This window comes from Crinia signifera, chromosome 1 (assembly GCF_055691185.1).
Source record: "Crinia signifera chromosome 1, ASM5569118v1, whole genome shotgun sequence".
NCBI classification, from domain to species: domain Eukaryota; kingdom Metazoa; phylum Chordata; class Amphibia; order Anura; family Myobatrachidae; genus Crinia; species Crinia signifera.
In genome coordinates this window covers 240,923,880-240,951,364 of record NC_139217.1, presented here as the reverse complement: position 1 = coordinate 240,951,364, position 27,485 = coordinate 240,923,880, and the positions used below count along the sequence as shown (strand labels likewise).

At 42.5% G+C, this 27,485-nt stretch overlaps 1 protein-coding gene across 2 annotated transcripts in view; it reads left to right on the top strand.

Annotated features, from left to right (window-relative positions):
* SSBP4 (single stranded DNA binding protein 4) overlaps positions 1 to 27,485 on the top strand; it is a 360,544-nt gene that overhangs the window by 278,428 nt on the left and 54,631 nt on the right. For both annotated transcript variants that reach the window (XM_083179459.1, XM_083179460.1), the window contains one exon: positions 15,778 to 15,867. In XM_083179459.1, coding sequence (XP_083035585.1) covers positions 15,778 to 15,867 — 90 coding nt within the window. The remainder of the gene's footprint in view (positions 1 to 15,777; positions 15,868 to 27,485) is intronic.

The window sequence follows — 27,485 nt, the reverse complement described above, 5'->3', positions numbered from 1 at the left end:
AACCTAGCGAGGGCGAAACACGTGTGCAGGGGGTCAGTTGAATACTGACCTTGCTCGCTGTCACAGCTCGCAGAAAGCACCTTAGTGTCAGTTGGTTATTTTTTTTTTTTTGCGGGGTGGGGGGGCATTTAAGTATTCAGAGCCAAGGATTAAAAGTACAGTAGCTGCACTGACTAACAGTAATGAATACTCTTGGTCTGCCAGTGTCTAGATAGCTGACAGACAATGTGGACATAAGTTGTGTGTTCTTTTTTTTTTCTCTTTTTTTTGACATATTTTATCAACTACGTGTTCTCCAATTGTGATCGGCAATGTGGCTGAGGATCGCGGTTGTAACAGCAACAGCAGAGTACTATATACGCCTGTTTGCAAGGACTATCTTGTGTGAATTCAAGCTGCAGAGAAATGCGGCTCATAGAAATGCGGCTCTGTGGAGTCATTTGACCGAAGAGACCGTCAGAACCTAGGTGGGAACAGGCTTATGTAGGCAAAGGTCAATATGACGCAAGGCAGACCTGGAACAATGCCTGTGGGGAGGCATACCTTCTGCTGTAGGAAGGTGCCAGCTCACATGGATAGCCTCATATGGCATCTTATGTGCGCAAACATTCCTTTTTTTGAGCATGAACGATCCTTTTTTGCAACCAACTCCCATGTCTCGCTCAAATCTAAACAGGACTTTAATGTAGAGCTCTGTGGACATACTGTAGGTGCAGTCATTTTTTGATGACATAATTAATAAAGAAATACTCATAATTTACTGGGCCCTTTACAGTGTTTGCTACTATGAATGTACGTGTATTAACCATATAAAAAGAGTTTGCAATGTAATTTTTCATTTATCAGCACATAAAGAAGAAATGCCTCAGTGAAGGTCACAGGACTGGCACACTGAAAACCAAGGTTTCCTAGTGGAGGCTCCAAAGGCGGGGCTGCAGCACAGTCCTATATTTGCATAGGGGCGCTTCACCAACTGCCAGGGTGTCCCAGCTGGTGATGTCTGGCAGTGTATGCAGGGTAGGTGTACGGCTTCTTGGCACCCTAGCCAAAACTTCATCCTATTGATCAAGACCCGTTAACCCCACACTGCCATAAATACACACTACCTAGCCCTTCAAGTGAAAGTGTGGAGGTGAATAAATTGAAGTTCCATATCCACCACATTAAGTACAACAAAGATGTCCTCCTCATATCAGTCCCCTTCTCTGAATTATACCCCTTTTCCTCCAGAAACCAGAGTCTGACCTGGATCTTTGAGCACAGTTCCAACCCTACACATGTTCGCCTACCGTTATTCCGAGGTTGACCCATTTTACAATGTAACTTGTGGGTGGTTTCTTCCCACTGGTGATCCAGCTCTCCATATGCTTTAAATGGGACTTGAGGCAGATAACATTGCCCACCTGTTTAAACTGTTTCTTCACCTTGGCAACTACATGGGTTGAATTCCCGGGTAATTGGACTTGGGTTATGTTTGGGACTTTGAGCCAAGACCCTGGTACTGTATGTGGGTTATTGCAAAGATATACTAAACTGAAACAGTTCTGTGTTGGTTATTACATGCCTGTGTTTTGTAGCGCTGTTTTATGGGTTTTAGAAGCCATGGTGTTCTCTCTCTATAAACTGGTAGTACTCTCGTGGCAAAGTTGACATAACCTGTGACATCTCTGTGTTATAGCAGTGCTGCTCACAATATGCTCCCTACCGGGGGCCTTAGATGTGGAGTTTGTATGGTGGCACTGTGTTGCATGGTTTTCCTCCAGGTGCCCCAGTGTCCTCCCACACTCCAATGAGATAGAAATGTAAATATGTGCATTTGTGTGTGTTAAGGAATTGCGACTGCAAACCCCAGTTTTGCATGTTCAAGTATCTCTGTACAGCACTGTGTAAAATGGTTGCACTATGTAAACAACATATATTCATGTATAGCTGCATGATTTCTAACAGCATCAGCACTAGTAATGTAGCTTATTTACTGCCATAAATTCTAGTAATTTTAGTTAGAAGTACACAATTGTTATATGTACCGTATATAGCAGTGCTTATTTGTATGTGTATGCAGCTATTGTATATATGAATGTAGTTATTTTTTTTCTATAAGAAAGACTTAGTGGAGACTGTAGAAATGACACAGACTCTGTGGCAAATATAAATTATTTTCATCCATATTTTCTCTAATTTCTTTTCATAAATGTTTATTTTTTGACTTGCTGTTTGGTATTATTGTTTACCTTCCATGTATTGTTGTCACCCACTGCCTGAAATAAAGCCCCTACTTTTATTCTGAGTCTCACAGTTGATCTGTCCTTAGCCCCTCAACTATTTGCTGCTAAGTCCCCCACTGACTGGCTTGTGCTTCTCTCCCCCACCATTCTGGCTCTCCTCCACCACCTTACCCAGAGCTCTCCCCCTCTGTCTGCCAAAGCTAAGCTCATTGATATGCAGGAGGCTTTGCTGAGCAAGGTACTTTTCTCCCTTGGCCGATGTGATGTGGAAGCAGAGAAGGAGGTGATAGAGGAGCAATGACGGCAGTGAGGCAATATCTGAATTTTAAACATCTTAACCCCATGATTACCAGAACTGCTTGGAAACACAAAGCATTAGTGTACCTCCAGTTACTTACAATGATAGATGCTCCAACACTGTAACTTTTCCCCTAATCATATCATTCATACTTACTCCCCCATTTTTCTTTTGCACACTCTGCTTTTTTCCCCACTATCCTAAAACACTTCTATTTGTTTTGTGCCTTGAAGAAAAAAGTAGTAATACACTGTAACATACTGTAGCAAGACACTAACACTTCATCTGTGTTGTTGAATACTTTTGTCATATTCAACAATCCTTAAAGCCTCTCACCTGCAAACATTGCAAGCCTCAAGGTCAGAATTACATTCGTTAACAGCGGTTCAGAACAACTCCTACTTCCAGCATCACTCATGTCATATACATTTCATGGCCTGTCTATGTTGTTATAAAGCATTAAAAAGCATACAACAATGTTAAGATATGGTATAATAATTTAATTATAATTAGTTGCGTAATAGTTATCTACCTGTAGTCATTTGCACAATGTTCAAAATGAGACAGGGGCGGGGAGTTTGCAGTATCAGCAATGTGCAGGGACATAGAGATGAGTGACAGTGTTCCTGAAGCGGTTGTACAGTACTCCGGCTGCAGGAAGAGCCCATCGACCTATCCTTTTTTAATTTGTTTGCTTGTTTATAGAAACCCATTGTTACAAACTTTCATTCTCCTAATCTTTGAGATCCATTTATCCTGGTTTAAGAAAGCAGTACATACTTAACAATGTGTACACTCGACCTCATGCATGGGACCCAAGGGCATAACTACCATAGGTGCAGGGGGTGCAGCTGCTATGGGGCCCAGAGCTGAGAGGGGCCCACTTTGCCTGTCAAAGTATCATGTGCTGTATACATTTTTCAGCATTAGGTGATAAATAGGGGCCCTTACAAACTTTTGCTATGGGGCCCACATATATCTAGTTACGCCACTGATGGGACCTACAGTATGTATCAAATAATAATAATAACCCCCTAGGCCCTTTAAAATGAAAAATAAATAAATAAAGTGCAACCATGTTTCTAGTTAAACTATAGCCTTAAATGTTAATCAGGCCCAATTTTTCATTAAGCTCCCTCGGAAGCGCTGAGCGGACCTGCGGACAGCGACAGCGGAATTAGAAAAACAACAATTGAAAAGACAGGCCGGCCTCACCTCTGATTGGCTGAGAGAGCATTCTCTTTTGATTTTTTTCTTTCAATTCTGTGGCCGCTGGCCGCAGTTCTGCTCAGCGCTTCCCGGACACTCTGGACTGCCAGCGATGCTGCACACCAGTCACCCACACCCCCTGGGTGCTCAGTGCAGCCCGGACCCTGCCGCTGCCTGTCCCTGCACATAGGTGTGTGCCGGCGGTGCTTCACCGTTGGAACCCACCTACGGATTGGCACAGGGGAGTGATGGTTTGGAACTGCGCATACGCAGTTATACGCATGTGCAGACTCCATTTGTAAGCCTGCGAAGCAAATTGATTATTCGCCAGCCCGTTCGCACTGAGCAGAACGGATGCTGGGCATTCCCATGCTAATGCTGCCATGGTGCGGCTTGCCCTCTTCCCTCTTCCCGTACAGGGGCACCAGAGAGTGTCTTAGATCTGTAAGCGCTAGAGAAATCATTCAATGGTCAGTGCTCGGATGACTCGCAAAGCTGTGAATTTTGCAGCTTTGAGGGTCAATCAGAATGAGGGCCTTTGTTCTGTAAAGGCCTAGCCTGTATGTGAACACAGACCTCCCTCACACCAAGCAATCCACCAATGCATTTAACCCATACCATGTACCACTGAGGTGGTTCCATTGCCTTGATAAATTGTCTTCCTGATTAATGAAAATAACACATTTGCTACAATTAGCAGAATTAGAATTGCATTGTTTGGGAGATTATTTGCCTTTCTCATGACAGGCATCAGGTCGGAGTCACTGCTAGACCTATTCAGTACCTTGCATTTAATTACATAATATACTATGGTTCTTTCTCCAACAGCCAAAGTTCAGTGGATTTATATCTAACAAGATAAAGGCTTTCTGTACCTGTAATAATGTTGGCAAAGAGCTTGACTACGTGGTACTCTTCTGTGTGTGCACCATTTGCTGTGCGCCCTCTCTCACCAAGTAAAGTGCACAGTAATAATTATTGTACAGTACATTTCTGTTAAGAGAATGCAATTTCTGTGCCAGGTTTGATAAAAGGTTGGAAGTCTGTCATTGTCATAGTAACAGGACACAACTTTGGTTAAACACTTCCGCCCTTCAGCATTTAGGAGCATGCCAAACGGGTTCCCCTGGAGAGGATGTCTTCAGCTGAAAGATATGCTTAAATAAAATACCCTGGCTCTCTGCTGTAACCCCTAAGTGACCATAATAATCAAATAAAAACTGTTTGATAGCTTTAATCTGAAATGTCTATAAAGAGGAGTTACGGGTGCAATTCAGAATAGAATCTGAGTGACAGAAGCAGGTGTTGAAGAGATCATTTATTGTTAGCACTTGGGGAACAGTTACAGTATATGCTGCAGGTAATGACTGTTATTGATACATATACAGGGTGAGTTTGAATGAGCTATGTTACCAACATGCAGGGCGTGAGTAAAGGTTCAAGGTCCCCTAGGCTAATTCACATGTAGCTCCCCTTTTAATGCTACTAAATACACGCGTATGAGCGTTTAGAGAATCACCAGTGATACTGCCAATGTGCATGTAAGGAAGGTTATAAAACTGGCATGTAGGATCATGTGGCATGTGAAGGAGACCTTGGGCGGGATTCTCTAATAACCGCGTCCGCACATCACCGACATTTGCATTGTTAATAATCGCATATGCAGTAACATATGCGATTATTAGCGCAAAGGACAGCTCTTGCGTTAGGAGCTGTTCTTTGCGTTGTGACCGGCGATGTGCAGTAGGTCCCCCCTCCCTCTGTGGACCCTTAGTGGGGCTCTGCTTCCTCCTCCTTGCACCCAGAAGTGGGTGGCGCGCAGGGCGGGGGGGGGGGTGCGAAGGGAAGCCCGTAGGCTTCTATGGGGTTACGCCATCTAGAACTGGCGTAACCCCCCACAGTGAAGCCCCAGCGGTGGGGCTTTGCTACACATGAAAATGCGGTAAAAACCCCAGTTTTTACGTAAAGTAATGGTTCCATCAGTAAGTTACACTGGCACAGCCATCTGGCAGTCATCTTAAGAACTTTCCACTGTACATGGAGGACAGGTGATAGCTAAAATGCATGGATTAGGCCTTCATTTTATTCCTCGGTTTTCACCTGTAAACCAGGTGACACCTCTCATGCCCTGCCTTCTGGACCGAATCTGCCCCTCCCTCCCATGTAATTTATTTAGTTCCTTCTCCTGTAACCTGTTGTTTGTCATTGTAACATAGTCCTAGAACTTGGGAAATAAAGTATCCTTCATTAGATAACTGTATACCTTGAATAGTCTGTAAAAGTCATTATGCATCTGTTGCCTCCAAGTATGGGAATTGTCTGCTCTTATTTTAGGAATTCTAGCCTGGTATTAGTTTGAATGCTACAATCATGCCCTTTAATTGATTGCTAAACATGTATGAGATCTTTTTTCTGGTCCTGCCTCCCTGTATAATTTCTGCATAGCTGTACCCCAGACATTTCTGCCTCATGTAAATAAAATGATTGCATCCGTGTGCGCTTAGTCTTCTTGCGATTTTGATACAGTATAGGTATTCATTCATTTTGGCTCTATCAATCACCTTTGAGGATAATACACTTGTCAAATTGAAATTTGATTGTGAGTGTATGCACCTCAAAGCCTAGAATCTGCCATTCAGGTTAGGAACATACAGTATTCCAAAATTGTTCCCGTGTCAGAGAATGAATAGTCTATGGCCAGTTCCATTTATTGGTGATTCTACATCCAGATGCAAAATAGATCATGTCATGTAATGTGCGATCATGTGACTTGTTGTTCCTAAATTACCTAAATGTTGTTGTCTACTACTGTACTCCACTGATTTCTACATGTGCCATTTCTGTGTAAGGGGGGTCACGCATCTAAATTTCCTACCAGTCAGCCAGATGGTTAGTTGGAAAGAAAACCTGTTAATGTACAATCATCTGTTTGCTGACAATTGCCAGAAAATGGATGAAAATGGTCATTCAAAGTGTATCCACTGTATTTATGCAACTGGTGTGCATTGTGTTTTTATTTATTTTTTTGATGTTAAGAAGCAAATGGACAATTGTAATTTGCTTGTGTACAGTACCAGATTTTTATTTCAACCAGTTGCCAGGAGCGAGTGGCTGATGTCACGTGATGGGGGACTGTGGAGGAAAGTTTCTGATCTAATCCGGGTATCAGGTAGTCGGGTCTGCAAGTAGCAGGGAAGTGCTCCCTGTAGCTGGTGTATCGTGTTGCCTCTTTTCTTCAGGGACTCAGGTGATAGATAGAAGCAGATTTCTGTGGAACCCGGAGGGAACCGGGGAGTCTGGAAGGGAGCAGCGGTCCTGCATTGAAAGAGGACTAGTGCCTATCTTTTTTGCTTTTGACACAAAAAAGAACTAAAGAGAGCTGGTGCAGGTGTCAGCGCACATACAGAACCTGAGGGATTAAGCAGTGGTGCAAGTAGAAAAAAACGACAGTGGTACTGTGCTGCTCGCGGAAAATGGGCGTGGGCAGGGGCGTGGTCATATGAAACTTTAGAACACAATGACATTTCTGTTTGGGCTTGTGCATTATATCCTGCACACAAAATGTAGGATCCAGATAAACTACAAACAGGAATATTGCACGCCGAAGGCCCGCAGCCAAAATTTACACAGTAATGCCTGTTACGCGTCACACATCCACTACATATTACCCATGCCATAATGCCCATTACACATTATACCCCACACCATAATGCTCATTGCACAGCTACCGCACAACTGATGCCCATTACTAATATGCCCCCACAGTGCCAGATATGCCCCCGCAGTGCCACATATATGCCCGCAGTGCTATATATCATATGCCCCCACAGTGCCAGATATGCCCCCACAGTGCCAAGTATGCCCCCAGTGCCAGATATGCCTCCACAGTGCAACACATATGCCCCCACAGTGCTAGGTATGCCCCCAGTGCTATATATGCCCCCACAATGCCACACATAAATACCCCCACAGTTCCAGAACAACTAATCAGCAGCATAACTCACCCCCGTGAGTGACTCCTCCTGCAGTACTGGCTGTGTCAGGTCTCCTCTCCCACCCCCTCCAGTCCCCCGCCGCCTGCTTCTGCTTCCCTTCCCTGGGGAGGTGAGAGGAGCACATCGCACATCTCTTCTTCCCCGGCTTCACTGTGTCCCTGACTCTGACTGTGTGTCTGGGCCGTCAGCCAATCATATCTCGCGGGCTCCTGATTGGCTGCCAGCCCTGGAGCTCTGATTGGCTGACAGCCCAGTCACAGTGACACAGGGATAGGAAGGAGAGACGCGCGATGCGCTCCCCTCCAAAAGCCCCCCGCCACTTACATATGCGAGCATGCGCATTACACAGTTCGGGGGATATTTGTTATGGCGGTAGATGGACAGCGCTCTGGATATATCCTAATAATCTTATTCTGTACTTTATTATACAATCATTCATTCAGACTTGCCATAATATAATGGGCCAAAAGGTCCTAGTATCATGCAGTGTTTGCATTGTCGATACTCTGCCCATATTTCTCTTGATTTATCCAGATGACCTCATCCATAACTTATTTTATTTTTAATGACTGCACCTAAAACATGCCAGAAGCCTGGTATAACCTTGCTACATCTCTGCTGCCTGAATTCGCAAATGTCCAAAACTGCAAGGTGTGATAAGGAGTTTATGCCCTGCAACCTGGCCAGAGGAACTGCTCCGCGAAACCCTCAAGTGCGAAAATGCCCAGTTACGCAATATATTGCTTTTCATAAAACAAATGATCATGAGGGAGACTTTACACTCAGGGCAGGAGCTACAGTGATGAAACTCACTGGTAATGTTTCATGAGGAACAGTGACCAAGGTCATGGAAATGGTTGTGTAAAGAAAGGACATCATCAGCTAATGGCAACTGTGAATGAGAGATTCTAGAGCAGAGACAGACCATTATTTTTCACTATCCAGTAAGAACATTGCGACTTATGCAATTTTTACTGGAAGAATGGTATTGCATCTTTCTAGTAACATTCCACATGCATATTTATGTCACGCTGGAGTGTACCTGCAGCAATGGTTGTCCCATTTCTTTGTAGACTCTCCTTAGATACATATAAGTATACATAAGTAGTGTGACAGTCTGACAATTCTTTTTTTTTTTGTTATGTCTCTTAAGGTCCATACACACTGGGCGTTTATATATAAATAAACAAACTACTACTACTACTATTTAATAAACTATCAAAAGGCTTTTCTAAAGCATTTTAGCCAGAGAAAGACCACATTCTATTTTTTCCTATATTTAAATAGTTCAAAAATGCATTTTCAGTGTTACATTTTTATCCTGCATTCCACATAGGCTATAATTGGACTGTGCTGTAACAGGATTTATGTTCTTTCATATTTGATTTGACAAACCTAACTTTAACAGCCATTATGTGCCTTTATTTCTGCTAGTAAGGATCATAGCCTGGAAGACATGTTTTCTTCCTGGTTTTCTCTTCTCTCCCCTGGGCAGCTCATTGCTCCATCGGTCAGTTCATTCATCTCTGCTTCCCTGCTGGCTCATATTTCCCTCCTTGCGGACACACCTCTTCCCCAGGAGTCACGGTGATTCTGATGTCACCGGTGCATGCACAGTGCACGTGGACATCTTTACATAGATGCAAGAGATGTAAAGAATCTCCCTGCAGGAGCAGCAGTTTTCCTCAAGTGATGTCTCAGGACTTAAAAAATATAAATGCAATGGAAACTTTATAGTAAAAACCGGCAATTGTTCTATGTTGCCTTTCACTTTTCTTCTTTAAAAAGACCCCCATTCATGGTCAGTGCAAAGTTTTTCAGCACTCTAGGCAAAATGACTGGTCCTAGAAGCACCACCCATATACCAATGCCAAGTTTCAAGACCATTAAGTGATAGTGTGAAGTGGTTTAACTGTCTGCAATAAGTTCTACAAGGATGCCTCTCTCTGGCCCTTATTCTGATCGGTGCGGATATTCCCGAATTCTTACGGTGCGATCCGCACGCCACGCTGTGTGGCGGCATGCGGGCATCGTCCGTAAAAAACGCCCACGTGTCCTCCGCATTCAGACGGACTCACTCTTTAAGAACAGGGCGTGTGTACAGGCGACATACAAACCGTGCGTGTGCGGTGGAAACGTACAGATTCTTGCACGGTCTTCCCGCACAAGCACGGTCTTACCGCGTCAGAACGTACGGAAAGCTGTCCGTATGCCCCGATGCGGAGTATTTACGCACAATCCAACACTTTTGTACTGAGTACACACAGCGATCACATGACCCACTTAGGCTATTAGGCAACCTCCTGAAAAAGGGATTGTTATCAATTTCAATCAATTAAATGCTCATCTATACTAACCCACATTCCGACACACATTAACCCTTACAGCATGTGACCCTATCATACATCTATATACACTATGTACATTTTGCTTATTTTAAACATTTTAAACAACTTACACATATACTTTAGCATGTTAGGAAAAAACACTGACAACTTAGAACTTTAAATAAATATTTATTCACAAACAATATTATCAAAAATTAAAATTAATTTTCAGCATCAATTATGCTTTCAATGAGGCTTGTCATTTGCCGCATCAGGCCTCGTAGACGAAGGAGGGCCCCACGGCGACCCTCCTCTGCTTGGGCAGGCTCATCTGTGGAGGAAATTCAAATTTAAAAATGACTAATGATATTCATGCATACATTTAACATAGTCAAACCTACATTTTAAACATTCATTCTGACAGGTGTGTGTATATATATATATATATCAAAAGAAAAGTCCAATTAGCGCGCAAGTCCTTGTTCTTTTTAAATAGCAGGAATGAAACTGGCTTCTTCCACACAGAATATCACAGCACTTCAGATCATATGAGACCGGCAGCTTCCTCAAATTACCCTTGCGGGCACCTGGATTCTCAGGTAGTGGATTTTCTAAGAGAAGAAAAGAGGAGCGCTCCAAATAGTGCTTTATCTTTTTTTTATTTTTCAGCACAATAAAATATCCGACAGGTACACTTCAGAATGGCATCACGTACCGCAATAAACGGTTAGGCACAACCGCGGGTGATAAACAGCATAAATCAAAGCTGACCGACGCCAGGCCACGCCCCTACGCGTTTCGTCACGAAGTCCTCGTGACGAAACGCGTAGGGGCGTGGCCTGGCGTCGGTCTGAACTCCGTGTTGGAGAGAGTGGTGAGAGCACTTGTATCCAGTCATCCTGCTATTCTGCTGCTTGTCAGCTTTGATTTATGCTGTTTATCACCCGCGGTTGTGCCTAACCGTTTATTGCGGTACGTGATGCCATTCTGAAGTGTACCTGTCGGATATTTTATTGTGCTGAAAAATAAAAAAAAGATAAAGCACTATTTGGAGCGCTCCTCTTTTCTTCTCTTAGAAAATATATATATATATATATATATCTCTATATAGAAATATATATATATATATATACACACATATCTAACTATATATATGAGACATACACCTATACATACATGCATACATACTACATGGAAAGCCTGATTTTGGCCCTCTACCCTTTACTCTGTAGAACACCTCACAGTCATACTGCTCCTTCTCAATCCAAACCCACCCATGACTAAACTCTGAGAAGCATGCCACGCGCTGCACCAATCACAATTCTGCAAACAAAGTTCAGTGTCTGTTATATGATGGAGCCTGGCAGGGGAGTTACACAACTCTCAGGAATGCTCAGTACATTTGTGCAATCAAGCATGGCTTGCCTGCTGATGGTCTGCTCCAGAAATCATTGTCATAATGCCAGTTAGGGGAAGCTGCAGCACTAACCCACTCCCATGCTCAAAAGCATTACTAAGACCAAATCCACACACAATTATGGTGCAAAACATACATGCAGACCGCAGGGGGTGGTTAGCTCGAGGAGGGCCCAGGGGCACTGACCACTTGTTACTCCAGTCTAAGCCACGCCTGGCCATACTCCATTTATGCCATACTGAATCTAGTTTACACAGATCAATCACCAGTAAACTCTACTCACCTATATGAGGCTACAGATTGTATGCAAGCAGCAGGGACATGTGTATTAGTATTATTAATATTAAGTTGTGTGCATTATTTGCAGTGTAAAAGTGTGTGACAAGTGCAGCATGTAATGTTCCCTTTAAGCTGCAATGCTTCCAATTGTAGCAGTGAGAAGCGTGTAATTCACAAGTAATGGGTAAAGTATGTGATTGTATTGGGTTCAGGTGACATTGGTTGAGGTGCGTCCGTCCTGATTAGGCGTTCCGATTGCCTAGCGCATGACCGAGTGGTGTCCGCAAAGCAAGAGTAGCCTTTTGGACACCGCACATTTCTTCCCTTTTTGTTCGCGTGCATTCAGCGTGCTGTCCGAATGCACGCCTACCAAAATATGTGTACTCCCCCGTGTCCGCCCATGTTTCCGCCCAGTTTAGCCCACTTTGAAACTACGCCCCTGTGTCATTCCGCATGACGCCCATAACACACCCATATTGCCCGAGTGATTGCGGTGCACATTTCTGTACGGTATTAATGAGAACAAGTACGGAGACCATGCGTGGCACATGCGCGTCGCGTTCTCCACGCATGCGCCGACGGCTAAAAAACGCCATCCGAAAGAATACGGAAAAGTACGCACCGATCAGAATAAGGGCCTCTGAGACTAGAACAGGGTTGCCGACTTTTTAAAGCTCCTCTCCCGGAGAAGCCCGGAGAGGATTCTTTCTGCAGGAGTTCGTGGGTGGGGCTTAAGCATGATGTCATTAAGCCCGCCCCATGAATTAAAGTGACCCAATTTGTTGATCTCCGTGGAGGTTGCGGGGCTAAATGACGCGATTATGCCACTTTAGCCCCGCCCCCTCCCCGAAGATCGGGAGAAAAGGTTATTTAAACGCCGCGGTCAGGGTGGGGGTTAAGCCACAATCAGGGGGAGAGTGGGGGTTCCCCAGAATCCGGGAGGGTTGCCCACCTTTCCCGGTTGGCCGGGGGGGTGACCCGATTATCGGGACCCTCCCGGCCATCCCGGGAGGGTAAGCAACCCTGGACTAGAATGCTGAGAATATTGTGACTGGTAGACTGAGTAACACCCCTCAGAGCCCAGTGCCCATAGACCAGTGATGGATAACACTGACACTCCAGCTGTTGTGGAACTACACATCCCAGCATGCCCTGCAACTGTTTTAGCATGGCCAAATAGTAAAACTGTAGCAGGCATGCTGGGATGTGTAGTTCAACAGCAGCTGGAGTGTCAAGGTTAGCCATCACTGCCCTAGACAGTTGTCTAATAGTAGAGCGGGCTCTGTAACCAAGTTATTGTATGTAGCTATTTAAGAAGTATCAATGTTGCTTATCAAAAAAGGAAATATTCAAATACAAATCCATACCTTGGGGATCTCTTTAATATTAAACTGAGGCTAAAACCCTGGCTTACACATTTTTTCCAGATAAAGGGATCTTATAAATGGATCACTAGGTTAACACTGTAGAATTGAGAGATTTCTACTGTGTTCAACTATTAATGCCTCCATTCCAACAGATCTCAGTGGAGGCTTAATGCACATTGAGATGGCTTGAACCTCCCTGGGTCAAACTACTGTGTACACATTACTGTGTGCTTTCGCTGACAGCATATGAAAGAACACTTGCAGAGAAGGGTTTCCACTGGGGTTTGAAGAGAAGGCCCAGGTTTGGTGAATTGTAGCACTACAAACATCTGTATCACTGTGATATAGAGATTTTATTTGCCAATATGTACTAATAAATATGCCCATTGGTCATATTTTATATAGTCTACATTCACCTATTTCATAGTTTACCCTACCTTGTATGGAATACATACATTTTAAATCAGCATCGAGTATCCATAGTAACATAGTAGTTGAGGTTGAAACAAGACATATGTAGATTAAGTTCAACCTTTGATCCATATTTTTCATTCCCTATTTGCAATATGTACTTTGTGTTAACATTGACTACATAGTGGTTATGGGTTTTACCTGAATGTTTTTTTTTTTCCAATAAATGTCCAACCTTATTTTAAATGTGTTCGATGTGTCTGCCATCATCTCCTCTTCTGGAAGAAAGTTCCATACCTGTAGTGCCCTGACTGTAAAAAAAGCCTTTCCATTTAATTGTATGGAATCTTCTCTCTTCTACTTTGAGCGCATGCCCATATCTCCTAGTCTCTGACCTCAAAGCAAAGAGGTTGTCTGATAGTTCATAATATTGCCCTCTGATATATTTGTACATGTTAAGCATGTCTCCTCTTAAATGTCTCTTCTCCAGCGTAAACATCCTTAATTTGGCGAATCTGTCCTTGTAGTTTAAAGCACTGAGATCATGGGTTCAATTCCCGCCATGGCCCTACCTATGCGAAGTTTGTATATTCTCCCCATACTTGCGTGGGTTACCTCCGGGTACTCCGTTTTCCTCCCACTTTTCAAAAATATACTGGTAGGTTATTTTAATTCCACATATCACTTGGCAGAGTTGGCTAGTTTAATCCAGCATGGTTTAAACTAAACGTGTATTTTTTTTCTTTTGTTCTTAATTTCTGTGGGGGTTTTTTTATATGCTGGCACAACACCGTGACTTCTTACAAAAAAAAAAAAACTATTTTAGGGAATCCCTGGTATTATTCCACATTCTGTGTTTTGTGGTCTTCATTTAAGTAAACTGAACCTATTCAGTAAATCACACATACAACAAAGATATTGGAAGGTGAGTCAGATAAAAAGAGGTGTTAAATCTGCCTAGCATCAAGCAGAGGTAACAACATGTAACACTCACAATATTGAAGAGTAAAGCTGGGTACACTTGTTTAATCCTCAGATGATCAGGTAAATGCTCCTAATAACCAGGCAGTGTGTTTATCCAGCCATGGCCCACTTTGACCCCTGTGAGGTGGGGGAAGCAGGAGGGGCTTAGCAGCCCAGCTTAAAACACCACCAATACATTAATAAAAGCTTAATGCTTAGCAAAATTAACACCTCTCTTATCTGATTCACCTCCCTATATCTTTGTTGGGTGTGTGATTTACTTAGATGAAGATCACAAGCAACACAAATGTGGAATAATATGAGGCAAAATATCTGCTAAAAATGCCAGCCTCGTTACAAAGTGACTGTTATTTGGGGAGCACAATATTTAACTAAACTTCAATTAATTGACTTCAGATCATTTGCCAGCAATAACCAAAGTAATTCATATTGTTCACCTACAGCCCGGGCATATTTAAGCGGTTATTAGCACATCTCTCAGAACAACTTTGGCATTCAAAGGGTACATGTTAGAAAGCATTAAATCATGGTTGATCAAGGTTTCTAATACATCGCAATGTTTCACATTATTATTATAACAAACAAGATCAGCGGCGTAGCTACGTTTTGGGCACCCCCCTGCCGTTAGGGGGGGCGCCCCCCGCCGCCCATTCAAACCCTCTCAATCCCCCCCCAATTCCCCGCAGCCTTACCTTTCGCGCTGGTCCCGGTGGCTCCGTTCTTCTGCTGAGGACCACCACAAAATGGCCACCCCCCATACAGCAGACAGTTTCAGAGAACTGTGTGCTATATGGGGGCGGCCATTTTGTGGTGGTCCTCAGCAGAAGAACGGAGCCACCGGGACCAGCGAAATAGGTAAGCCTGCGGGGGATTGGGGGGAGGTGTAACTATAGCACCGCAGCCCCCGGCGCCCCCATATGCACAGCGTCCCCCCCCCCCCGGTGGCGGGGGCTGCGGTACTATAGTTACGCCAGTGAACAAGATTACATTTGTATTCATTAAAACATTAATGCAAAAAAAATTTGGTCTAAACCAGAAAAATACGGTTTAAACCAAAAAAGCAGTTTTTTATTTTTTTATTTTAACCCTGTTACTTGGACAGATGTCTGTTTTTCTGATGTAGCTGCCAAGACACCGATAAATATGAAGTTTGAGAAGTTTGTTCATTATGTTCTTTGCCTAGTAGGAAGCCGTTCTATGCAATAGCCTGGAGAGCCTTGTGCAGTGCTTCTTGTTCATACATTCTTTTTCTGTGTTTCCCTCAGAGTGCTGCTGCTGCTCCCAGTCCTGTGATGGGCAACATGCCTCCAAATGATGGAATGCCAGGAGGACCCATGCCACCAGGCTTTTTTCAGGTAAGACTTTGGCTTCTTCTGGAATCTTTCGAGACTTGGGCTTCTAGTACCGGTCCTAAGTGACTAAAGAGATGTATTTATTAGTCCAACAAAAACTCATGAATGTTATTATTTTATTGCTTTTATTTTACAATGTCTTCATAATACAATATATAAGGGTTCCGGCCAGCATCATTATTGCATGCCTCTATCACGTTCCTCCTGTTGGTTTATTTTATCCTACCAAAGCCCAGACAATAATACATTGTTCATTGACAGAGACTTGCATACATTTTCTAGGTGCCTGTTATATGTGTAGCTATACCCTAAATATACAGCTCTGAGCCTATGGAGTATATGGAATTAAAGTCTGATCCATTCCGACATTCTTTTGTTGGAATGGATCCGAATTGGGATTTTCAAATAGCAGCTAAATATAACTTTTTGGATTTGACTGCTGCTGCTCACCCAGCCGGGTGAACGACGGGGCAGCTGGGAGGCGGGATGGTGCAGGGTGAGCTGCTCTCACCGGGTCTGGCGACAGGACAGGTGAGTGACTGGGTCCTGGCAGGAGGGAGGTGGGTAGGATGGCACCGGGTGAGCTGCTGCTGCTCACCCGGCAACGTCCTCCGTGCCTCAATCCGACTTTTTTTAAAGTCGGATGTGGGCCTGTTTTAGAAAAAAGCTGATGGATTGAGGGCTATTCCGCCAATCCACCTGATTTCTGACATGTCGGAGCATTCCACACCTGTCAGAAAAAACAAAGCTTATTGAATAGGTCGGAACCCCTTTGACCTATTCAAGCCTGAAACTGCCATCTTTCCGACAAGACGGTAGTTCCGACAGCAATTGAATATGCCCCTATAATGTAAGTAATTATTTATTTATTATTATTTATTTATTAACAGTTTCTTATATAGCTCATACCTATTCTGCAGCACTTTACAGAGGATAGTTGAACATTCACACCAGTCCCTGCCCCAGTGGAGCTTACAATCTATATTCCCTTAATATAATTAAGTTTTTTGGGAGCCAATTAGCCTACCGGTATATTATTGGATTGTGGGAGGAAACCGGAGTACACGGAGTAAACCCACACAAGTACGGGGAGAATATACAAACTCCACACAGTTAGAGCAATGGTGGGAATCAAACCCATGACCTCAGTGCTGTGAGGCACTGTGAGACCATTACACCGTCCGCACTGCCCAATGAATGGCTTATAGTTGACCATTGGCATCTAGCCTTGAATAAATAGTGATTATCTTATTTGTTCCAGTATCCAGTTTATTGCAATGACCAAACAAAACCTACTGATTCAAGTAGACAATGAAATTATTCCAATCACACATTAGCATGCTGTATATGTGGTTCTCAGCAGTATAAAAGGATGACATGAATGCTTTCATATTGCAAACATTTCTCATTTTGAATCAATATTTGTATACAAGTTTGGAAAGTAACTGTAATAATATGTTTAAATAACATGCGCCATATAATGACCGTAAAAATAAGCAGATGTACTCTGTATCCGTATTCCATTCTATCAAAGAGGATTATTACCTTTATGTTGTAATAGATGGATTCTCTTTGGGGAATCCTGTCTCCCTAATCTGTGCATCATTCTATTCTACATGTGATAGACAGGTGTCAGGGGCCTTATGTTTGTTTACAGCCTAGTTCTATGAAAGGAAAGTCTATCCAATGCTTCTTACAGCTAATTTGCATATGACTGCATGGCTCCTGGATAAACTTGTGTGTCCAAAGTATCCTTTACTATACAAGCAGCAATCGTGTCCAGTGAATCTGGCTGTATGCCGCCACTATCCTAGAAAGGAGATAAACCAGAGAAGATGCAATAGGCAAAATGGAGTGATTATTAGAATGTTAGCAATTGACCATATTAAATGTTTGATCCTTACTTTCTAATCTGGTAATATAATATATAGGGTCATGTATAATTAAAAAGTGCCAGTGAATCTAAGTAGTTTCCGATTGTAGTTCTGCAAGCTTCAGCATTTTGTAGAACTTTGGGGATGATTCTGGTTGGTTTGCAAAGCAAACCCCTTCTTTAATGGACAAAACCATGTGCACTGCAGGTGGGGCAGATGTAACATGTGCAAAGAGAGTTTCATTTAGGTGAGTTATTTTGTTTCTGTGCAGAGTAAATACTGGCTAATCTTACACTGCAATTTAGATTTCAGTTAGAACAAACCCCACCCAAATGTAACTCTCTCTGCACGTTACATCTGCCCCACCTGCAGTGCACATAGGGCCTTATTCTAGTTCACTCTTTCTGACAAAATCCTTCTTAAATGGACAAAACCATATGCACTGCAGGGGGGCAGATGTAACATGTGCAGAGAGAATTAGATTTGGGTGGGGTTTTACTTCAAAGTGAGATCTATATTGCAGTGTAAAAATAAAGCAGTCAGTATTTACCATGCACAGAAACAAAATAACTCACCCAAATCTAATTCTCTCTGCACATTTTACATCTGCCCCTCTGCAGTGCACATGGTTTTGTCCATCTAAGAAGGGCCTTATTCTGGTTGGCTCGGACGGATGCGTATTTGCGGACTGGAACCAAGTGTTCTTAGCTCCGCGTTCCGTACGGATCGATCACACTGTCCGAATGCGGTAAGACGCCGACTGAACGGACCGCGAGTGGATTTTCCATGTGAACACCTCCTCCATCTGTGGGAACCTCCCCCATCCTCCGATGGTCGCCAACCATCGAATGCTGGACCAAGTGATCAGGCAACACTGAGTGCTCGAGACCACTCTGGCATTTCTCCGTGCAAAAGCAGGGATATGGGCGGGCAGCTGGCATCCGGATATGCCATATGTCCACGGCCGCATTACCATACGTACACCCAGCGTTTTCATGGGAACACCCATGAAACGCGGGGTGTACGCATATGGTAATGAGCCCAAACAGCCCTTCACGCCCCTTTCCACCACCTGTTCGGATTGTACAGAATTCACGCCGTATTCAGACGTGTGCGGCGTTCACACATGCGCAGATACGCCTCTGCACATGCACAAATACCAACCATCGGCCGTCCGTACGCATTCGGAGCCATCCGAACCAACCAGAACAAGGCCCTCAGTTTGGTTTTACAAACCAGCCAGAATCACCCCCTTTATGCCGAACAGCATGGGGCTGGTCTTTCACAGAGGAGGATTATTTTTGGAACAGGTTGGACTCTAGTGATGTGGCCCACTATGACAGAAGGACAACACACTGCTGGTTTCAGTATAACAGTATGCCCAGCCTGTCATAGCATGATGCTGCTTGTGGCATCCTGAAAAATGAGCCTTGATGTTGGATACCAAAAACTTTACCCTAGTGGTCTTTTACCAATTCATACATAAGTACTGTAACACAGACTTAATTAAATGGCCTACAGCACTTTACGCTTCATCCTTTACCTATTCCACCTGTACATGCACATGTCAGGCATTCTTGAAAATCCTGATACACATATATTTGGCATATAACTAGCTGTATGTGAGGTTGCAGACCATAGTTGTCTACCCTCCTGCATTCTGCAGGAGACTGCCTGAAATAGCAGCAATCTCCCTCTCTCCCTCATTAGTCTAGCAATCTCCCTCATTTCACCTATCCCAGACTTGTCAAAGTGTTAGTTGTAAGGAAATCTGAAACCTGGAGGAAACAATCCTTACTGTGAGTTGTAAGGTATCTGCAAGCCACATTTTAAATGGTCTGGTTAATGAGATGTTGATTAGACGGAAGCTACAATAGTCATACTTGCCTACTTTAGAAAACTAGTTTCAGGGAGATTATAGTTGTGCACCATTGAAGGGGCATGTCATGCTCCACCCAAAGGGAGTGTCTAGTTCCATATATGGAGAGATTGTAAAAGAGATTGTGAACGTGGCACCTAGAAGAGTGGTTGCTTAATTTAAAATTACTTATATCCAAATGTAGATGAGCCCCAAAGAAGTTAGTAAGTGCTACTATACTTTCCAAAGTGCTGGGAAATGGTGCTGATTATTCAATGTAATGTATCTATCTCTCATTCCTTTTTTTCCCCAAAAATGTAACAATATAATGTGGGCTAGGTGAAATGAGGGAGATTGGTAGACTAATGAGGGAGAGAGGGAGATTGCTGCTATTTCGGGGAGTCTCCTGCAGAATGCAGGAGGGTAGGCAACTATGACAGTAGTTCAGGAAGGAAGTGATGAGTACATGTGTTATGTTTTATTCATGCCGCAGTCTTCGTTTAGAAGGGTGACATCTTGATGGAAATGTCTACTAAGCACACTTACCTCAATTGTCTCACCCACCGAGCAAATACACAGCCACGTTGAAGCCCAAGCAATCAGGCTATTAAGTCTTGTGTGACTGTGCTCTTAATAAGGACACATGCTGGGTAAATTGCGGCATGTATTGCCTTTCACAGTAGCTAAAGATGATACAAATCTGGTTTGGATTTTATTCTTGCTGGTGGAACAGAAGATAACCTTGACTGCAGTCCATCTGGTCTATTAAGAAGTATACCAAAAAATGGGATCTGCCCAATTTGGCCACCATCCATTTTTGCCACCAAACTTGTCAATTACATTGGTTTACTGACTTGGAAATGTCCTTGGGGTAGAATTGTAACTTAGATACATAGTTATAGGGGAATTAAATTAGCCACGTTAAATTACTGAATAGAAATCCCTGATAATTTGCTTGTTTTCAGGTGCCTCGGCCATTAATCCTATCTATGAATGCCAACGTTGCTGTGAGAGATCCTTAAAATATTTAAGCAGCGCCCTGCGATTAGATAGCCACTGCCCAGTCTGAGGGAAATCCCTCCGAATTGCTTAGCAAGGCTTGCGAAATATAGCTGGATCGGCGAATAGCTGCAAATCCATTCACAAGCTGCTCACCATCTAATGCTTTGTTCCAGTGTGTGCGGTCTATGCGTAGCCCAGGAATTACTTGGCGGCTGCGATAGAAACAGTCAGATTGGACTCTGAACTCAAGTCACATGACTTCTGCTTAAAGACCAGGGCACGCCTGCGTTTTCCCTGACACTCCCAGATAATGGGCAGTTACCACCTATAAATGCTGGCTTCGATGGCCAACGATAAATAGTGGGTTTTTATTGCTGGACGGCCTCGCGCATGTAGGCTGCAGTTCATGCACAATCTATCAATAATCGATTGCACTGCAAATGGTGGGTACATACATCTTGCAGTTCTATCTGCTTTTATTTATGGGGGGGTAGTCTGTAACAAAAAACTGTAAAGAGGTACTGTAATACAACATTAGCACAAGTATTATAATAAAATATTTCTAAAACAAGTTTGAAATCCTATATGAAGTTCAGTTATGTAATGTACTTTAAGCTCTTTGTGACCCTGCATCTGAATGTTATGATTTGCTGATCTCGCATTTTATTTAATTGATCACATATGGAACTGTTGCGACCTTTATTTACCTTCTCAATCCTCCTTGTATTCTTGTTGTGTCCAGGCTCACATTGCTCAAATGCTGTTTGACAGGATTCAAGACAGCTGTATTAAGCTGTGTTTTTTTTCCTCAGCAAGTGAAGCATTTAAACACTGGCCATGTAGTCTAAATCAAGCAGTGCTAAGCCCTCTTGTATCCCAAAGGGTATATATCAGCGAGCAGGAGACCTCTCCAAACAGGATTATCAGACAGTGCTTGTCTGAGCTTCACAATAACTGGACAGTAAGCTTTTAGAAAGAGAAGAATTTTTCCTGTGTCTGTCCTGTAACTTATTCAATTGTCACAACACTACAGAGGTGTTAATAAGTGCACTATAATGCTCATCTTGGAATTTGGAATGTATATATTATTATTTCAATTCAATATATAAACTTCAGACAGTCGTTTGTCTTATTGGTCTTATTTGTCTCTGGCTGTCCTTAAGTGCTTGATTATAATAATGTTAGGGCTAAAGGAGCCCATACACGCTCAGTTTTAAAGCTCCGTTCTGTACTTTTAAAGTACACATCGTATCGGATCGCATCCCTAGTGCATGCAGTGTGCATGCACTGCGATCCGATACGGTGTGTACCTAGTACAAAAAGTGCAGCACATACTTTTTGTACCGTACTATGTGATGCGCGGGTGCATAGTACAAAACGGAGCCGGCAAAAACGGAGCGTGTATGGGCTCCTTAAGACCTTATAGGTGGCCCAAGCTGTAGCCATATGATTAACTGAGAGGGCCATTCTGAGTAACCCAATCATTGCATCAGATCTTGGATATTTCTTTGTGTTCTGGACAGTTTGATTTGGCTGGCAACATTGCACTTTAAACTGCATTTTGCATTTCAAAAAATTAAAATGTAGGAATAATATAAATGTATCAATATGGTATAATATCTATGCTTAGACCATTACATTTGTCAATAAGAGAATATGTATGTTAAAATCTAGAAATATTTCTTAACTCTGCAGAGGTAAAGGGATGGCTAATGTGTGCATCTCCACAGGACGTATGTTACATTACTACATAATCTGGATTATTTTTGTGCACCACCCAGGGCAACAGGTTTAGAGAGAGATGAAGACCCTATGGGATCTAAGACCGCATGCTTTTTTGGCTTCCCACTGTCCTTTTTTCCGAAGGGGGGAAATAAAATCATGTTCTGGTAATCCAGATAAGACCTGATGGTTGTTTAAAATGCAAGTCTTATATATGTTTTCTAAATGTACTGAAAATATAATTTGTTCCAGAAACACTATGCTCTATATAACATAACATTTCTGTAGAGTATGACCTATTATCCCATCATAAGTGCCTGGGCCTCTACTTCCATCTTTTTCTGTCTTTATACACTCAGTTGTGCAGCTGGCCATAAATCACAGCTGGGAAGATGTAGGGGGTGGTTGCTCCCAATATTCTCTCTTGCACTCTCTATATCTCAGTCTGTACAACAAGAAAAAAAATCCCTTTAATTGTTAGCAGCTTCTGGAGCAGCCAGAGAAAAAAATGAGGGTTAACTCAGGGAAACTGTACTTCATCTGGTGGTGCTCCAGGGAAGAACAGACCATTCTTGAACTCCCATGTATTCTGGAAAAACACTGACATGCTTAAAATGCAAGGCCTTTCGTGCTTCAGTGGTAGTTTGGCATAGTCAAAAAGTGAGTGTGTGATATTTTTTTTGATGATTTTATACAATAACTAAAATATATGTTATATATTATATCAGAGTATTTTAAAAAGAACTATCTAGTTCTCAATGTACAATACTACATTCTAGTGACCACTGCATAATACAGAGAGCATTGTAGTGACCAATGTACAATACAGAGAACGTTATCATGCCCAATATACCAGACAGGTCACTTTTTAGTGGTCAATGTACAAAACAGAAAGTATTTTAATGACTACTGTATAATACCGAGAGACTTGTAATAAACAATATGGAAGCCAGACTGAGTATGTGGTAAAGACCAGAATACAAATTGGATAGAAAAGATGGGGACCAGTTATGAATACATAGACATCTTTGTTTCTGGTCCACAATATGTAATGCATACTACTGACTACTGTAACAATGCTGATCATGTTCTAGACACCACTGTAAAAATCAGATCCATAAATTGCTATACAATACTCACTCTCACCAATCCAATGGAGACCCCCAAACCTTGGTAGTTTTCTGATGTGGATCCCCAATCTCTTGGTGGGTTTACAATATAGTTCCTCAAATCTATGGTGTCCCACATCTCTACTGACAAAGCTGAGATCCAAGACCCTGATAATTAACTTTACAATTCTGATGACCCACACTATCTGTTGACAGGCTGAAGATGTGCCAATAAGATGCCAAATCTAGTAGACCGCACCCATTGGATCTTATAAATGGCAAGTGCCAATCAGATGGCATCCATCTACTGAGCCAAACTGCTTCCAGGTATAGCAGAAGTGACTATAAGTATGAGTAATGTTTAATTCCTGTCTCGGTATTATGAAAATCTGGATGTTGAGAGTATAAAGCCGAGAGACTGGCAGAGCAAAAATGTGTTGGGCATTGTTATAGTGATTGTATAGGAAAGCAGAGCACTTTGATGAAACATCCCCAATTAGACTGTCACTTTCTAGGATCAAGATTCTGGCCAAAGGGAAGAAAGGCTAATAATTTGGTCAGAGGATAAGGGAAACAAATCTCGATCTTACTAGCCCAGAAAAAGGCCTATGTGCCTTTAAAAAGTGTAGTTGGTAATACAATTCAGTGAAACTATACAAATTTTTGCTGAAAAGTAACATGTACAGTATTCTTTCTTTGAGTGTGCAGGACATGTTAATAATTTAAAAGGACCAAGTACAGTTCTTGAAGTAAGTTTGCATTGATTTCAATTGTAGATTTATAAACGTTACATTACCATCATTTATTATATGACATAGGTTGTTACCATTTTAACACTTTATTGTATTGTTATGTTAATGCAAAATGGAGATTCCTTTGTTACTTTAATGTCAATGAAGCTTGATTAACGTACTGGGCCAAAAATAACTTGTTCAATGATTTTTTGAAAAGTCCCTAAAAATGTAATCCTCAAGTAGTTTAGTATAAAGAAATCCAGCAACTAGTAAAGGAACTGTACAAATTAATAAATCTTTAAAATACAGATGGCACTTTAAGTCTTCAGAAAAATGCCATGGCAATGATGGCAAATATTATACCTTGTTTGGTTCTAAGAAGTGGCTCCTGATGCCAAAACAGACCCACATCTTACTGTACCCTTGCAGGGAAATAATATTATTCTCATCATCTTCATGTGTAAGGCTCCACAGTTCACAACAGTGGGATAAATAGGACTTCAAAAACTAGAGACATGTATGCAAACATAAAAATTAAGGGACACCTATGAGAAAGATTATGTTTCATAATATATGGAAGATTGCACAGCTGAAACCCAGGGATCGTCGGGACTAAGTGAAAACCGGAACCGGACCACGGGATGGACTATCAAACTCTGTATTGGAGCTTGTAATGTCCAGTCTGGGAGTGCCTGTCCAGGGGATGTCCAATCCAGGGGGGTGCCTGTGATAGCCTTCATCGGGGACATGAGGAAGAGTCATAATACATAAAGAGAGGAAAGAAAAGTATGTCCTGGCGTGGTGCACCTCAAATGGACTCACACGAGTAAAAGTTAACTTTTATTAACGTAATTTAAAATAGCGAAATATAAAAACACACAAACAACACAACATGAATATGATGTGTTTAAAAAACGGTGGCTCACTGACTCCGCACAAATTTCGACTGTCTTATTATAGCTGTATACAGGTATTGTCTGCCGACACTTATATAATTATATTTATAGTATTTAGTAAAGTGGTGTCTTCTTGGCTAGGTCCCCCAGCGTGGAGGCACATGGGGCTGTATAAAGTGCGATGTCTGAATATAACGCTGACCTTATTCAGTGTGTTGGTGCAGTGGGGGATACCCACTGATGATGTCTTAAATTGGTGTAGCACAATAGTTGTGATTCGATTACTGCAGTGTATTACTGCATGGCTTTCTGCTTATTTTCGCAGAAAAGAGAGTGTTTTTACAAGTAAATTTTTGACTTTTTTAGAAAAGTCAGAATACAGCCTCCTCATATGGTCCAGACGTTCCGGTTTCATTACACCCAACGGACCATACAGGGTGGCTTTATTCTTCTTCTTCTCCTCACCCCGGTGACAGGTGTCTCAGCAGCCCCACCGGACAGCCCCCCCCCCCCCCTCCCGGCAATCCACCCCCCGGACCGGACACTATAAGCTCCACAATGACAGATTTTGATGAATAGCGCCAGTCCAGCTTACTGGGGTGATGTCCGATTCTGGTTTTTACCCATACTTTGTGCCATCGCAGCCTCCACCCATTCTACTGCTATGTGCCTGCATAATAGTATTAATAATTAAGGTGGAGTACATTGGTGTCACTGGTCATGAAGCTAGTCTCAGGTTGACACATTCCACTTCAGCATCGCAGCAGCTGCAGGTGGCTCTGGGACAGTCTCTTACAGAACTTGACTTACTCAAGACTGACTGTGTAGTGAGAAGCTCCTCAGTGGCTGCTCTAAAGAACTGTTGAGCTGCCGAACAGGAATGGGAATAGAAACCCGGTAATGCCATGCTTTCATTTTAATAACAGGGCCAATTCTGGGGAGACAGTGTGTGGGAAACCATGGGGCAAGTACCTCAGTTGTCCATCCTGTAATCTAGTCTTGGAGATGCTCATAATACAAGTGGGTCCATATTTATTTCCATATCTACAATGATATTTAGCCTTTCCTACCCGCAGTATGTAGAGTTTGAATCGGCCAGTACAGTTAAAGCTGAAATAAAGCCACAGGGCACTATGTTTATCCTTCCTATAATCCTGGACATCTTTAAGACAATTTACCGCGTGTTAAGCTTACCTAAACTCGCCTGGGAATGCTGGTGGATACATACAATCTACGAGTTAGGGTGGGCTAGGTTGGTAACTGTGGGGCAGATTTATTAAGCTCGGTGAAGTGATAAAGTGTCTGGTTTTTATCACCGGCCAATCAGCTCCTACATGTGAAGTTACAGGCTTGGTTTGAAATATGACAGATAGGAGCTGATTGACCGGTGATAAAAACCAGACACTTTATCACTCCACCGATCTTAATAAATCTACCCCTTAATTCGCCATAGAAAGATTCTCCGTAATATTATCTTCTGGTAGATTTCCTTTATTTATCCTCTTTGGGAGTAAAAATGTATGAGTGCTATATAGATCAGCTTCATCATTCTTCCTTCCGTGTTATATGACCTGCTGCTGAAGGAACTTTAATATATATTTCTATATCAATTATTTTTAAACAATGTGTCTGGCCAAGAGGAGTGTTTCATATATCGTCAGTTACTTAATTTGTATTTGTTTATCACATCTGTCTGCATCTTTGATGTAATGTATGATAAATACAGGGATGAAAAATATGCAGTGCTCACAGTGATTCGGTATACAATAAACCCAGTGTGAGCAGTGTGCATTAATAGACACTCTGATTAGTAAATAGATGTTCCTTAATATCCTGTATATTGCAGTGAGACTTGGTCATTTTCTTGTTCAGCACATGCAGATCTACTGTTTCTGAAGCACTGTGTCTTCCTCTACAGTTAAGCTGTGATACCCCTGCTAAACAGTCTTGGCTTCAAAGCAGATCAGAGGCTGGAAGTTCTTTCTTGCTAAAGCCGTCACGCTGAAATGGGCTGGTTTCTCTTTTGCGTAGGGTTAGAGGGACATAGAGAGAGGAGCAAGGGAAAGGCCGCCTTTCTTTGAAAGTCTTTCCTTAAATGACTGTGAATGTCAGAAATAGTGGAGAGAAATAGCTGCAATTCAGATATCATTACACATGGGGAGACACATGAGGGACAGGTAGAGCAAAAATTGAAATATCACTGAAATAATCCCACAAAATCCTCCCAAGTAATGGGCTCCCTGGTGCTACTCACTGTGCTACCATATTCAGTGTTCTCTATACCTTGCTGTCTAGTAGTTACATTAGATCTGGGGGGGGGGGGGGGTGGATGTTAATAGAGACCATTAAGTTACATTTACTCAGATGCAATATGAGGAACATGTATAAACTGACTTTTCATACCTAGAGGAGCAAATATCAACATT